Source organism: Talpa occidentalis, unplaced genomic scaffold (assembly GCF_014898055.3).
Source record: "Talpa occidentalis isolate TD23 unplaced genomic scaffold, MPIMG_talOcc4v2.1 talOcc4.2, whole genome shotgun sequence".
In the NCBI taxonomy this organism is placed as follows: domain Eukaryota; kingdom Metazoa; phylum Chordata; class Mammalia; order Eulipotyphla; family Talpidae; genus Talpa; species Talpa occidentalis.
The window spans coordinates 119,444,186-119,456,193 of record NW_023602073.1 but is presented as its reverse complement, the minus strand read 5'-3'; the positions used below and the strand labels follow the sequence as shown (position 1 = coordinate 119,456,193).

Genomic DNA, 12,008 nt, shown 5'->3' with positions numbered 1-12,008 from the left:
ACACACAAAATGCAGACATTACTCACTTTGAACCTTAACTTGATTGCATTTTTCACTGATCTGGAAGTCAGCATCTTCTTGTAGAAACCATCCTGACCTAGATAATACCTGACATTGAAAATGCCCATTCTCAGCACTCCCCTACTGTTAAGGTATCTGTTTAATACTTTTCAGAAGAGAATAATTAGTATAATTGCAAGCACACTATCTACATATTAATGAATATTAAACTATAATTAATCAAGTATAGGATCACCAGCAGCAGATTTAGTTACTGAATCAGGTACTGAGCAAAAAGAGCTTTATGTCATTATCCACATGAATTTAATCTGATTATTCTGTATGGGGTATTGTTGAAGTTGTGTTTAAATTGTTGCTTAGAGATGTGCCATATTTAAGACAGGGAGCTCTGCCTCCAGACCTCACCAAAGCTGTGTGGAACTAAGAAAGGGCTGACCCCACAGTCAGAGATGAGCTGAAATCCCACATAAGCCAGGCCCTGCCACTGGCTGCTAGTTGGAGCCCAGAGGGGGACCCAGCCACCACCAGGGCAGTCCAAGGGCACAGGGAAGTGCCTCCAGATGTGCCATATTTAAGAGAATGAGCTCTGCCTCCAGACCTCACCAAAGCTGTGTGGAACTGAGAAAAGGCCAACCCCACATTCAGAGGTGAGCTGAAATCCCACACAAGCCAGGCCCCTCCACTGGGGCATAACAGTATTGGACTTGATTGGGCCACTAGTTTTTGTCATCTCAGAAGGAGCACACCAAAGAGATTGAAGCCAGTACCAACGACACAGTGTCCCAATGAATAGGACAAATTAAAAAACAAGCAGCAGGGAGAAGAAAAACTACAAGCAACCAAGCAAGTCCTCAGGGAAAAGACACACCACAGAAAGAAAATCACCCACCAGATTGCAACAATAGTGACTTGGAAGAACTTCTGAGCCTTCCAGATAGAGAATTTAGAATTGCCATGATTAAAAAACTGAAAGAAGTCATAAAGGAAAACAATGATTAGGGAAAAATAATCAACGATCAGAAGAATGAAATTGAGCCCCTAAAGAGGAAAGTGAAAGAAATTCAAGATATCAAAGGATTAATGGAGTAGCTAAAGACCTCTGGGGAAAGCAGTAAAAGCAGAATAGATGAAATGGAAGAACGAATAAGTATTCTCGAAGACACAGAAATAAAAAGAACAAAAACAGAAAAAGAAAGAGAAATACGAAGGAAAAAGAATGAAGAAAGACTTTGGGAATTATCAAACTTCATGAGGAAAGGAAATATAAGAGTTATAGGAAACCCAGAAGGTGAGGAGAGAGACATAGGAACAGAGAAAATATTCAAGGAGATAATCGAAGAGAACTTCCCAAGCATGAAGAAGGAGCTGAAAATGGACATACAAGAAGCAAGAAGAACACCAAACTTCCATGATGAAAGGAAAAATACGGCAAGGCACATTATAGTAATGCTCCCAAGAATCCAAGACAAGGAAAAAATAATGAAGCTGACAAGAGGGAAGAAACAGGTAACATACAAAGGAAAACCAATCAGGCTGACATCAGATTTCTACAAAGAAACGTTATGGGCAAGGAGAGAGTGGAGGGACATAGTCAACAAACTCCAAGACAACAAATGCCAACCAAGAATACTTTATCCTGCAAAGCTTTCCTTCCTCTATGAAGAAAAAATAAGGACCTTCCCAGACAACCAGAAACTCCAGAATTTCATTACAACTAAACCCTCACTCCAAAAAATACGGCAAGGAGTCCTAAAGCCAGAACCAACAAAGGGATGAATATGAATGAAACAAGAAAAAAAATAAAACCACAGAAAAGACAAAATGGCAAATATAGACACTACTGTATCAGTAGTAACTCTGTAAAACGGACTAAACTCATCAATAAAAAGATACAGAGTTACAGGCTGGATTAAGAAACAAAACCCTACCTTTGCTGCCTCTAGGAAACACATTTAAATACAAAAGATAAAATAGTCTGAAAGTTAAAGGATGGAAAACAATCCTACAAGCAAATGGACCAAAAAAGAAGGCAGGAACAGCTATACTTATATCAGATAAAACAGATTTCAAACTCAAAAAGGTAAAAAGAGATCCAGACAGTCACTACATTATGATCAAGGGGACAATACTTCAAGAAGACATAACACTCATTAACATATACTCGCCAAATGAAGGAGCAGCAAAATATATCAGACAGTTATTATTATCTCTGAAAACAGACATCAGAGAAAATACATATGTAGTAGGAGACTTTAACACACCACTATCAATAATGGATAGATCAATGAGACAAAAAATAAGTAAGGGGCCTCCCCTGGTGGCACAGTGGTTGAGCTGCAGAGCAGCCTCTGCAGCGCCAGTTTGATCCCTGGCCACCGGCAAGGGTCCCACAAAAAAAAAAATAATAAGTAAGGACACTAAAGCTCTATATAAGGATCTAGACCTCATGGGCTTAACAGACATCTATAGAACACTGAACTCCAAAAAATCTAAGTACACATTTTTCTCAAATGCACATAGATCATTCTCCAGGATCGATCACATACTGGGACACAAGACAAACATCAACAGATACACTGAGATTGAAATCATACCATCTGTCTTCTCTGACCATGAAGGCATCAAACTAGAAATAAACCGTAAAAAGAAGACAAGGAACCCTCCCACCTCATGGAGATTGAAACCCACACTGCTGGAAGACCACTGGACTAATGAGGAGATCAAAGAAGAAATTAGAAAAAAAAATACTTCAAGTTGAATGACAAGGGGGTACCACTTTCCAGAATGTATGGGATGCAGCAAAAGCAGTAATAAGAGGAAAATATATAGCAATACAGACTCATATCAAGAAACAAAAAGAACTCAAAGAAACAACCTAATCTCACATCGCAAAGAACTAGAAAAAGAACAACAAAAAACCCCTAAAACCAGTAGAAGAAAGGATATAATAAAAAAGCAGAAATAAATGAAATCAAAACTAAAAAAAAAATCCAAAAGATCAATGAAACCAAAAGTTGTTTCTTCAAAGAAATAAATAAAATAGACAAATCTCTTGCCAGGCTCACAAAGGAAAAACGGGAGAAAGAACAAATAAATAGGATCACAAATGAAAGAGGAGAAATCACAACCGACACAGCAGAAATCAAAAGAATAATCAGAAAGGACTATGAACAGTTATATGTAAATAAGCTCAACAATCTAGAAGAGATGGACAAATTCCTACAACTTTACAATCACCCAAAGCTAGATAAAGAAGAAATAGAACACCTAAACAACCCAGTTACAAGCAGCAAAATTGAAATCGTAATCAAAAACCTCCCCAAAAACAAAAGCCCAGGACCAGATAGATTTACAAATGAATTCTACCAAACATTCAAAAACTAATTAGTGCCTATCCTTCACAAACTCTTCCAAAAAATTGAGAAGGAAGGGATAATACTTAACATGTTCTATGAAGCCAACATTATACTAATACCAAAACTAAACAAGGATAACACAAAAAAGAAAACTACAGGCCAATCTCTCTAATGAACACTGATGTAAAAATCCTCAATAGAATTTTAGCTAACAGAATCTGACAATATATCCGTAAGATAATTCACCACGACCAAGTAGGCTTTATTCCTGGGGCACAAGGAAGGTCCAACATCCGAAAATCAATGAATATAACCCAACACATCAACAAAAAGAAACATAAAAACCATACGATAACATCAATAGTGCTGAGAAAGCTTTCAACAAAGTACAACACCCATTTATGATAAAGGCCCTTGAAATTCTCAGGATACAAGGAACATACCTCAACATCATAAAGGCCATATATGACAATCCCATAGCCAATATCATTCTCAATGGTGAAAAGTTGAAAGCATTTTCATTAAGATTTGAAACAAGACACGGATGTCCACTCTCACTGTTGCTTTTCAATATAATACTGGAAGTCCTAGCCAGAGCAGTAAGACAAGAGAAAGACATACAAGGAATCCAAATAGGGAAGGAAGAAGTCAAACTATCACTATTTACACATGATATGATAATATATATAGAGAACCCTAAAAACGCCATAGAAAAACTAATCAAACTAATCAATCAGTTTAGTCAAGTAGCAGGATACAAAACCAATATGCGGAAATCCTATATCCAAACAATAACTCTAAAGAAGAAATTAAAAAAAATCCCTTTTATTATTGAAACAAAAAAAAAATCAAATAATTGGGATAAACCTAACAAAAGAGGTAAAGGACCTATACAAAGAAAACTCTAAAACACTGTTAAAAGAAATAGAAGAAGACACAAAGAAATGGAAAGACATCCCCCGTTCATGGATTGGAATAATTAACATCAAAATGGCCATCCTACCAAAAGCAATTCACAGATTCAATGTTATTCCAATAAAAATTTCAATGACATTCTTCACAGAAATAGAATAAATACTGATGAAATTCATATGGAGCCACCAAAAACTCCGAATAGCCAAAGCTTTCCTGAAAAAAAAAAAAAAAAAAAAAAAGGGAATGGAGACATCACACTCATACACTTCACGCTTTTCTGTAAAGGTATAATAATCAAAACTGCATGGTACTGAAACAAGAACAGACACACGGACCAATAGAACTGAATAGAAAAAAACAGAAATAAACCCACAGATTTACGGTCAACTAATCTTTGATAAAGGAGCAAAGAATATGCAATTGAGCAAAGAGTTTGTTCAATAAATGGTGCTAGGAAAACTGGGTTGCTACATGCAAAAGAATGAAGCTTGCCTACTACTTAGACCATGCACAAAAAAACAACTCAAAATGGACTAAAGAACTAGACATAAGGCCTGAAACCACCAAATAAATAGAAGGAAATATAGGCAAAACACTGCATGACATACACTTCAGTAACATCTTTAAAGACACATCACCCAAAGCAGTGATAGTGAAGGCAATGATAAACAACTGGGACTACATCAAATTAAAGAGTTTCTGTACAGCAAAATGGACAGTAACCAAAACAAAGAGACACCCCACCAATTGGGAGAAAATTTTTGCACACAACACTAATGATAAAGGACTGAGCACAAAAATCTACAAAGAGCTGAAGAGACTCAATAAAAACAAAGTAAACAATCCAGTCAAAAAATGGGCAGAAGAGCTAAAAAGAAGCTTCTCCAAAGAGGAAATGCAAATGGCCAACAGGCATATGAAAAAATATTCAGCATCACTTGTAGTCGGGGAAATGCAAATCAAAACTGCAATGAGATACCATCTTACACCAGTGAGAATGGCGCGTATTAAAAACACTAGCAACAACAAATGTTGATGAGGATGTGGAGAAAAAGGAACTTTCCTGCACTGCTGGTGGGAGTGCAAACTGGTCCAACCACTATGGAGAGCTGTGTGGAGATTCCTCAACCTGCTAAAGATGGAGCTTTCGAGCTATTCCACCCCTAGGTATTTACCCAAAGGACAGAGAAAGATTAATTCAAAAGAGCACCTGCACCCCTATGTTTATAGCAGCACTGTTTACAATAGGTAAGCTATGGAAACAACCCAAATGCCCAAAAATAGATGACTGGATCAAGAAGATGTGATACATATACACAACGGAATATTACTCAGCAATCAAAAAAGATAAACTCATGCAGGGCCTCCCAGTTAGTGCAAAGGGTTAAGCGCTGCACTATGATGTAATTCACAGCCTCTATAATACGAGTTCGATCCCCAGCCAACCAGGGAGCAACCCACATGGCGCAGCAGACCTCTCCTGTCATGCCCGCTGCTCTCAGCAGTGTATTTCAGTCAGTCTACCTGTTCTGTTCCCTACTCTGTCTCTGGTGAGTCCTCTCACTCCCTGCATCTCTGGCCTGTACTCCAGCTCTTGTATGCATAAATAAATAAATCTTTTTTTTTAAAAAAGATAAACTCAATTTGCAGCAACATGAATGGAGCTGGAAGGGATCATGCTCAGTGAAATAAGCCAGAAAGAAAAAGAAAAATATCGGATGGTCTCACTCCTAGGAGGAATTTAGAAAACCTAAATAAGGGACCAGGAAAAAGACTAATTATAATAAAGTAAAAATCAAAATCAACAAGCAACTATAAACCAGGACACCCTATGGGGCACGGGGGTTGGAGGGAAGAGAAGGGAGTAGGATCAAAACAAGGGTGGTGGGAATTATATGGGGACAATGAAAATGCATACATTGTGCAAAAATGAAAAATTATGTAACAAATATATAAAATAACAATTTTTAAAAAATAAATTATTGCTTAAATTTTTAAATGTTCTTAGTACTTGAAATTATGGTAAGATATGAATGATGATTAATATTTCTTAAATTGACTAATTTTGTGAGCATGAGATTAATTTGTGATTTATGTTTGTGGTACCAAGTGTTGTAAACCCAAGTCAAATTTTGTCTTAGCAATAAAAGACTCATAATCATTGGTTTATATAAATGGTATTAAGCTGTCCATAGTAATCTATCTCATTTCTTTGTCTCTTCCCCTGGCTGCCTTGACTTTGGATTCCTCCCTTTCTATTGGAGACCTAGGACACCTCATAGCTCCCTGATTAATGGGGGGGGGAATCTATCTTCACTCCAGTTTGAAAAATCTGGAAAAGAAAATGAATTGTCTCCATTGTTAAACCTGTTACTAGAAACCCAGAACTGGTCTCCTTCTCTCAAGGAATAGAATATACATTTATTATCACAACAAGGATCATAAATACCATGGACTTCTAAACCATATACTATAGCATAACTGCTCTTATTATAGGGGAAATGTAACAATACTGCTAAAATTGCATTCTGTCCTAAATAAAACTCATATAGTTTATCAAAAAATTAACTGAGGGGCCTCCCTGGTGGGGCACATGGTTAAATCTCAGCGCCATGAAGCTATAGGCAGCCACTGCAGCACGAGTTTGATCCCTGGCCAGGGAGCTAACCCACATGGGGCAGCAGACCTCTGCTGTTTCGCCTGCTGCTCCCCTCCAGGGTGTATTTCAGTATATCTGCCTGTTCTGCTCCCCACTCTATCTCTGTTGAATCCTCTCACTCCCCACACATCTGGCCTGTACCCCAGCTCTTGTATGCACAAATAAATAAATCTTAAAAAAATTAACTGAGCACTTAATGTTTTCTTTAAGAAAATTTAAAAATTATAGGTAGGGTGGCCTCCACTTCAGTTTGAGTGGAACTATGAGAGGTTACTTGGATGTGAGATTTTAGTTCTAAAGCCATGGAAATCCTCAGCAAACTAGAACCAGTTGCTTACCTTAACTCTATGAGCATAAGATGAATTATTGCTGGTCCAAGAGTAAATGCTTGGTAAAGACTGATGTTTAATTTGTTCTTCCCTATCTCTGCAGATTTAAAGTCTACCTATATTTTAACTTTCAGTTTAAATGCCACTTTTCCCGAATTTATGGATTTATGTAACTCTGTGTAATTCTTATTTCACTTAATGCTTTGAAACATCTTTATCAGTTATCTATATACAAATTTTATCTCTGACTCTACATGGAAAGTTCTTTTAGGGCATGCTGTATGATATATCTTTTATCCCCCATAGCTTTGAGCATAGTGCTCCACACACTTTTATCAGAGAGCATTTATGGAAAGACATGAATGAGTTCAGGAGTTAAGTAGATTATATTAATAGTTTGAGAGAAACCTCTGTTTATTGGGGTAGGGGGAAGCAGCTGATACACAATTTAGAAAATGTAGCTTTTGGTCTCTGTACCACTAGATAGCTATGTAACTGGACAGTTCCTGAAATGAGCAACAGTGTGTGTGTGTGCATGTGTGCGTGTGTGCGTGTGCATGTGCGTGTGCACATGCACACAAAAGTATGTGCTGCAACTTGTTAAAATTTGAGTTTCACCCAGACTGTCAGTGGTATCTAGTGATGCTTTTGAGTATTTACTATTAGCTTACTATCCTTTGTTCTGAGGGACTAATTTACACTTTGAATTTCTCCTATATCCTCTGTAGTGTACAACCCCTTCTTCAATTTTGGTAGGTGATTACAGTTCCTGCTTCTCAAAAATAAAATCCAGCTGTAGGAAGAAACCCTTTCACTTTATCCTCATATATTGTTATGCATCATAAATAGAATACTGATTACTTCTTAAAGATTTGAACAGGGAGTCTAAAGAAGGAATGAAAAGCCACTCACACACATATAATACAAAATAATTTATGGGCCTTGCTTGATGAAAGTATTCTAGACCTTCTAGGCCATTTTTAGGTTAATAGCTTTGGCATTCTGAGAACTAAGTAAAAATAGATTGCTTTGCAACTATGATTAGTTGTTTTATATTTAATATGCTTTTAAATGTTTCTAATAGGGAAGAAGTTATTTGTAAAAAGTTTCTTAATTTTTGAAAATGTAATTGGCAGCTCTTAAAAGAACAAATTCATCAGTGTTTTCAAAATTCACATTAAAATATGTAAAAATATTGCTTTCATCAATTTTCAATTAAAATGTGATTATTATGCGGACTTTTATACATTTTTATAACCCAGTTTTCTATTGTTTTTTAGCTACTGATGCAAATGTGAAGAATGAAAGTCTTTCATCTGTGCAGCAGCTTGGCATTAAAATGACTGTCAGGTATATTATATGAAATATCTCCCTTGTGCATTTCTAGAGTTTGTTTTATCTACTTCATATGTGCTTAATAGAACTTAACAACTAACAATTTTATATACTTTAAATGCAGGGTTTATTATTCAGAAAATAATAACTTTATTTTTGAAGATACCAGTACATGATTAAATTACCTCTGTGTGTAACTCAGTTACTATTCATTATCATTTCAATTTGTTTGGTTGTGGTTTTTTTTTTTTTTTGGTGGGACCCTCTCGGGCAGCCAGGGAATGAACCTGCACTGCAGAGGCTGCGGGCAGCCTCACAGCCCAGCGCTCAACTGCTGTGCCACCAGGGGAGGCCCTTGTTGTGTTTTGTTGTTGTTGTTGTTGTTGTTGTTGCAAAAATGGCATTGTAAAAATCAGCATGTTGGTCACATCTCCATTTAATAGCAAGATAAGAGTGAGGTGGTAGTCTAAAAATACAAATACCATTTTAAAAATATGAATAGTTTCAGTTGTCACACTATGGTGAAGAGCACAAAAGTACTTTAGGATAGTAGCAGAAGTTAAAATTAATAAACCAATTATTGTAGTTTGAAATTTTAGTAAATTGTAAGTTTCAAGAGAAATAGCAAGCAAAATGGCAAACTAAGACCGAAGTACCAAGTCCTTGAGCATCCCTTCCTCACTCTTTTCTTGTTACTAAACGGAGAGCTTGACAATCACATTCTGCTTCAATGGGTCATCTTCAGAATCAAGTTAAGAAAGTTACATGTTAAATATGTTAAAATGATTATTTTTGTATATTCATATCATCATTTTGTTCTAACTTGCTCACTTTCATCACATAGAGCATGTATTCAGTGTTTAAGAAATATAGGAAAAACATTTTTTGATATTACATAAAACAGAATTAATTTTAGATAATTATAAATGGCCTTTTTTATCCATGCAAGGAACAGGCAGGGCATTTGCAAGTTGTTACTGTGCAGGAATGTCCCATATCTAACCTCCTTCCCCTCACCAAGTACCAGTAGTGCCCTCTAGTCACTAAGATAATCAAAACCATCCCCATAAATTTCGAAGTGGTCCCCGGGTAAGTACAATCCCCTTTTAGAATCAATGGACCAGATGAACTGCAAAATTGTTTCTAGACTTAATGTTCTGTCAATCTAACCTGTCAAATTCCATGTTTTAGATTTTCAGGAAAAAATATTTACTTCTGCTACAAGGTGTCTACATTTAGTTCTCTTGTTACTATTTAATTTCTTTTAAAATTACCAGTATTTACCAGGTGAATACTGCTAATCCAAATACATCAGAATTATCAGGAACATGTATTGAATGTTAATATTTCCTAAGTGCCTTATATAGCAAGGTATTTTGAAAGTGGAAATTTGAAAATTTCAAACCTTGAGATCTCAAGAGGAATATATTTTGATAGATTTCAACAAATGAATTTGCTATGCACGGCCTGACATTTTTCATTTTGTATGTTTTGTGGGCTTTTAATGTAGTTATGGCAAGTTCCTCAACCTATTAAAAGATGGTGCAGAAAATGACCTTACCTTGGTTTTAAAACACTGTGAGAGATTCCTGAAACAACAGCAAACTCCTGTAAAATCTTCTCTTCATATCCTTTTGAGTGCATTTGCAGTAGTTGAACTTTCTTAATTGTGTTTTTCATAATTCTTTGGTAGGGTACTAACATGTATAAGTAAAATAATACTTTAACCTATAGTAGTGATGTGTCATGATATATATTTATAGTATCGTATTGTTTTTTATTTTTAAAGATTTATTTATTTATTCACACAAGAGCTTGGGTATATACCAGAAGTGCGGGAAGGGTGAGAGGATTCATCAGAGACAGAGTGGGGAGCAGAACAGGCAGATCTACTGAAAAACACTGCTGAGGAGAGTAGCGGGCGAGACAGGAGGGGTCTGCCATGGCATGTGGGTCAGCTCCCTGGCATGGGGTTGAACTAGTGCTGCAAGTGGCCACAGATTGCTTCATAGTGCTGAGACTTAACCCCTTGCACCACCAGGGAGGCCAAGTATCTTATTGTTTTAATATGCATATTATTAAAGAAAGTTGAATTATTTAACTCAATCTCATTGAAAGCTAAATAGAATAACTACAATAATTTTAACATATGCCTAAATAAAGTTTTAAAAGTAGATTTAGTAAATTTGGAATAAGAACAAGATTATTTCAGCCTCCCCTGCTGGCGCAGTGGTTGAGTGCTGGGCTGCGAAGCTGCCCGCAGCATCTGCAGCGCAGGTTCAACCCCTGGCCCCCTGAGAGGGTCCCACATGGTGCGATAGACCTCTCCTGCCTCGCCTGCTGCTCCCCTCAGCAGTGTATTTCGTCAGTCTGTCTGTTCTGCTCCCCACTCTGGCTCTGGTGAATTCTCTCATCCTCCCACGCTTCTGACTGTACCCAGTGCTCGTATAAATAAATAAAGAAATCTTAAAAAAAAAAGAACAAGATTATTTCTTTTATTTACATTTACATTATTTTTATTTACAATATTTTATTTGAATTATTTTATTTACATTATTTTATTTGAATGGGTATCTTTCAGAAATAAGATTTGGTGTGAAGAAAAAGTTATGCAAATTATTTGCATTACTAAATTCTAAAAATGTGTAAATTTTCTTATGCTGGGGATTTTCCTCTCTTATTTGTAACTGATACTTCTCAGCTTCTCTGCCTGCTGTGCTCTGCTCCCAACAATAAGATGGTGCAGTCTCCCTGAGGGATATCACCTAAACCCAAGGCATACGTGCCATCCACCCATTTACTGAAGACTCATTAGCAGAGAATCCGAACCCAGGGCTGCTACTGTGTTCAAGAATTGAACAAATGTGATTTACAAAGCAGGTAGTTTTTCTCTAGTTGCTAATACCATTGGTCTCCACTGGACATGTGAACATTGTGATTTATTTTTATTAATAATAAAGTTTAGTTTACTTTAATAGCATATAAATTGTTTAAATATGTCATGAGGACAAAGTATCATCAATATCTCTTTCCTGATAGAGATCCTAGAAATTAATATTGATGGAGTTCTTATTTCCACCTTGTAAGATAAAATATTGTAAAGTTCCTTAACTTTGCTTCTCAGTCAGCTTGCAGGGAAATTATGCTGGCCACGATTGGTTTGTATCTTCTTTGTTCTTGATAATGCTGGGGGACAGAGAGAAAACATTCCGATTTCTTCAGCAGTTTTCCAGACTTCTGACATCTGCTTTCCTTTGGTTGCCGAGACTACATATTTCTGTGAGACATTTTAGTCTGTTTTTAAAGAAGTGTTTTAAATTTTAAGGAAAATTCTACTTAAATTCACTGGGATCTTACTTTATTTGCAGAGGACCCAGTAATTATTTATATTAA

The 12,008-nt window shown here is 36.4% G+C and overlaps 1 protein-coding gene across 2 annotated transcripts in view; it reads left to right on the top strand.

Moving 5' to 3' along the window:
- Positions 1 to 12,008, top strand: part of TBC1D32 (TBC1 domain family member 32) — a 170,609-nt gene that overhangs the window by 133,754 nt on the left and 24,847 nt on the right. For both annotated transcript variants that reach the window (XM_037520316.2, XM_037520315.2), the window contains 3 exons: positions 8,561 to 8,630; positions 10,126 to 10,241; positions 11,740 to 11,894. In XM_037520316.2, coding sequence (XP_037376213.1) covers positions 8,561 to 8,630; positions 10,126 to 10,241; positions 11,740 to 11,894 — 341 coding nt within the window. The remainder of the gene's footprint in view (positions 1 to 8,560; positions 8,631 to 10,125; positions 10,242 to 11,739; positions 11,895 to 12,008) is intronic.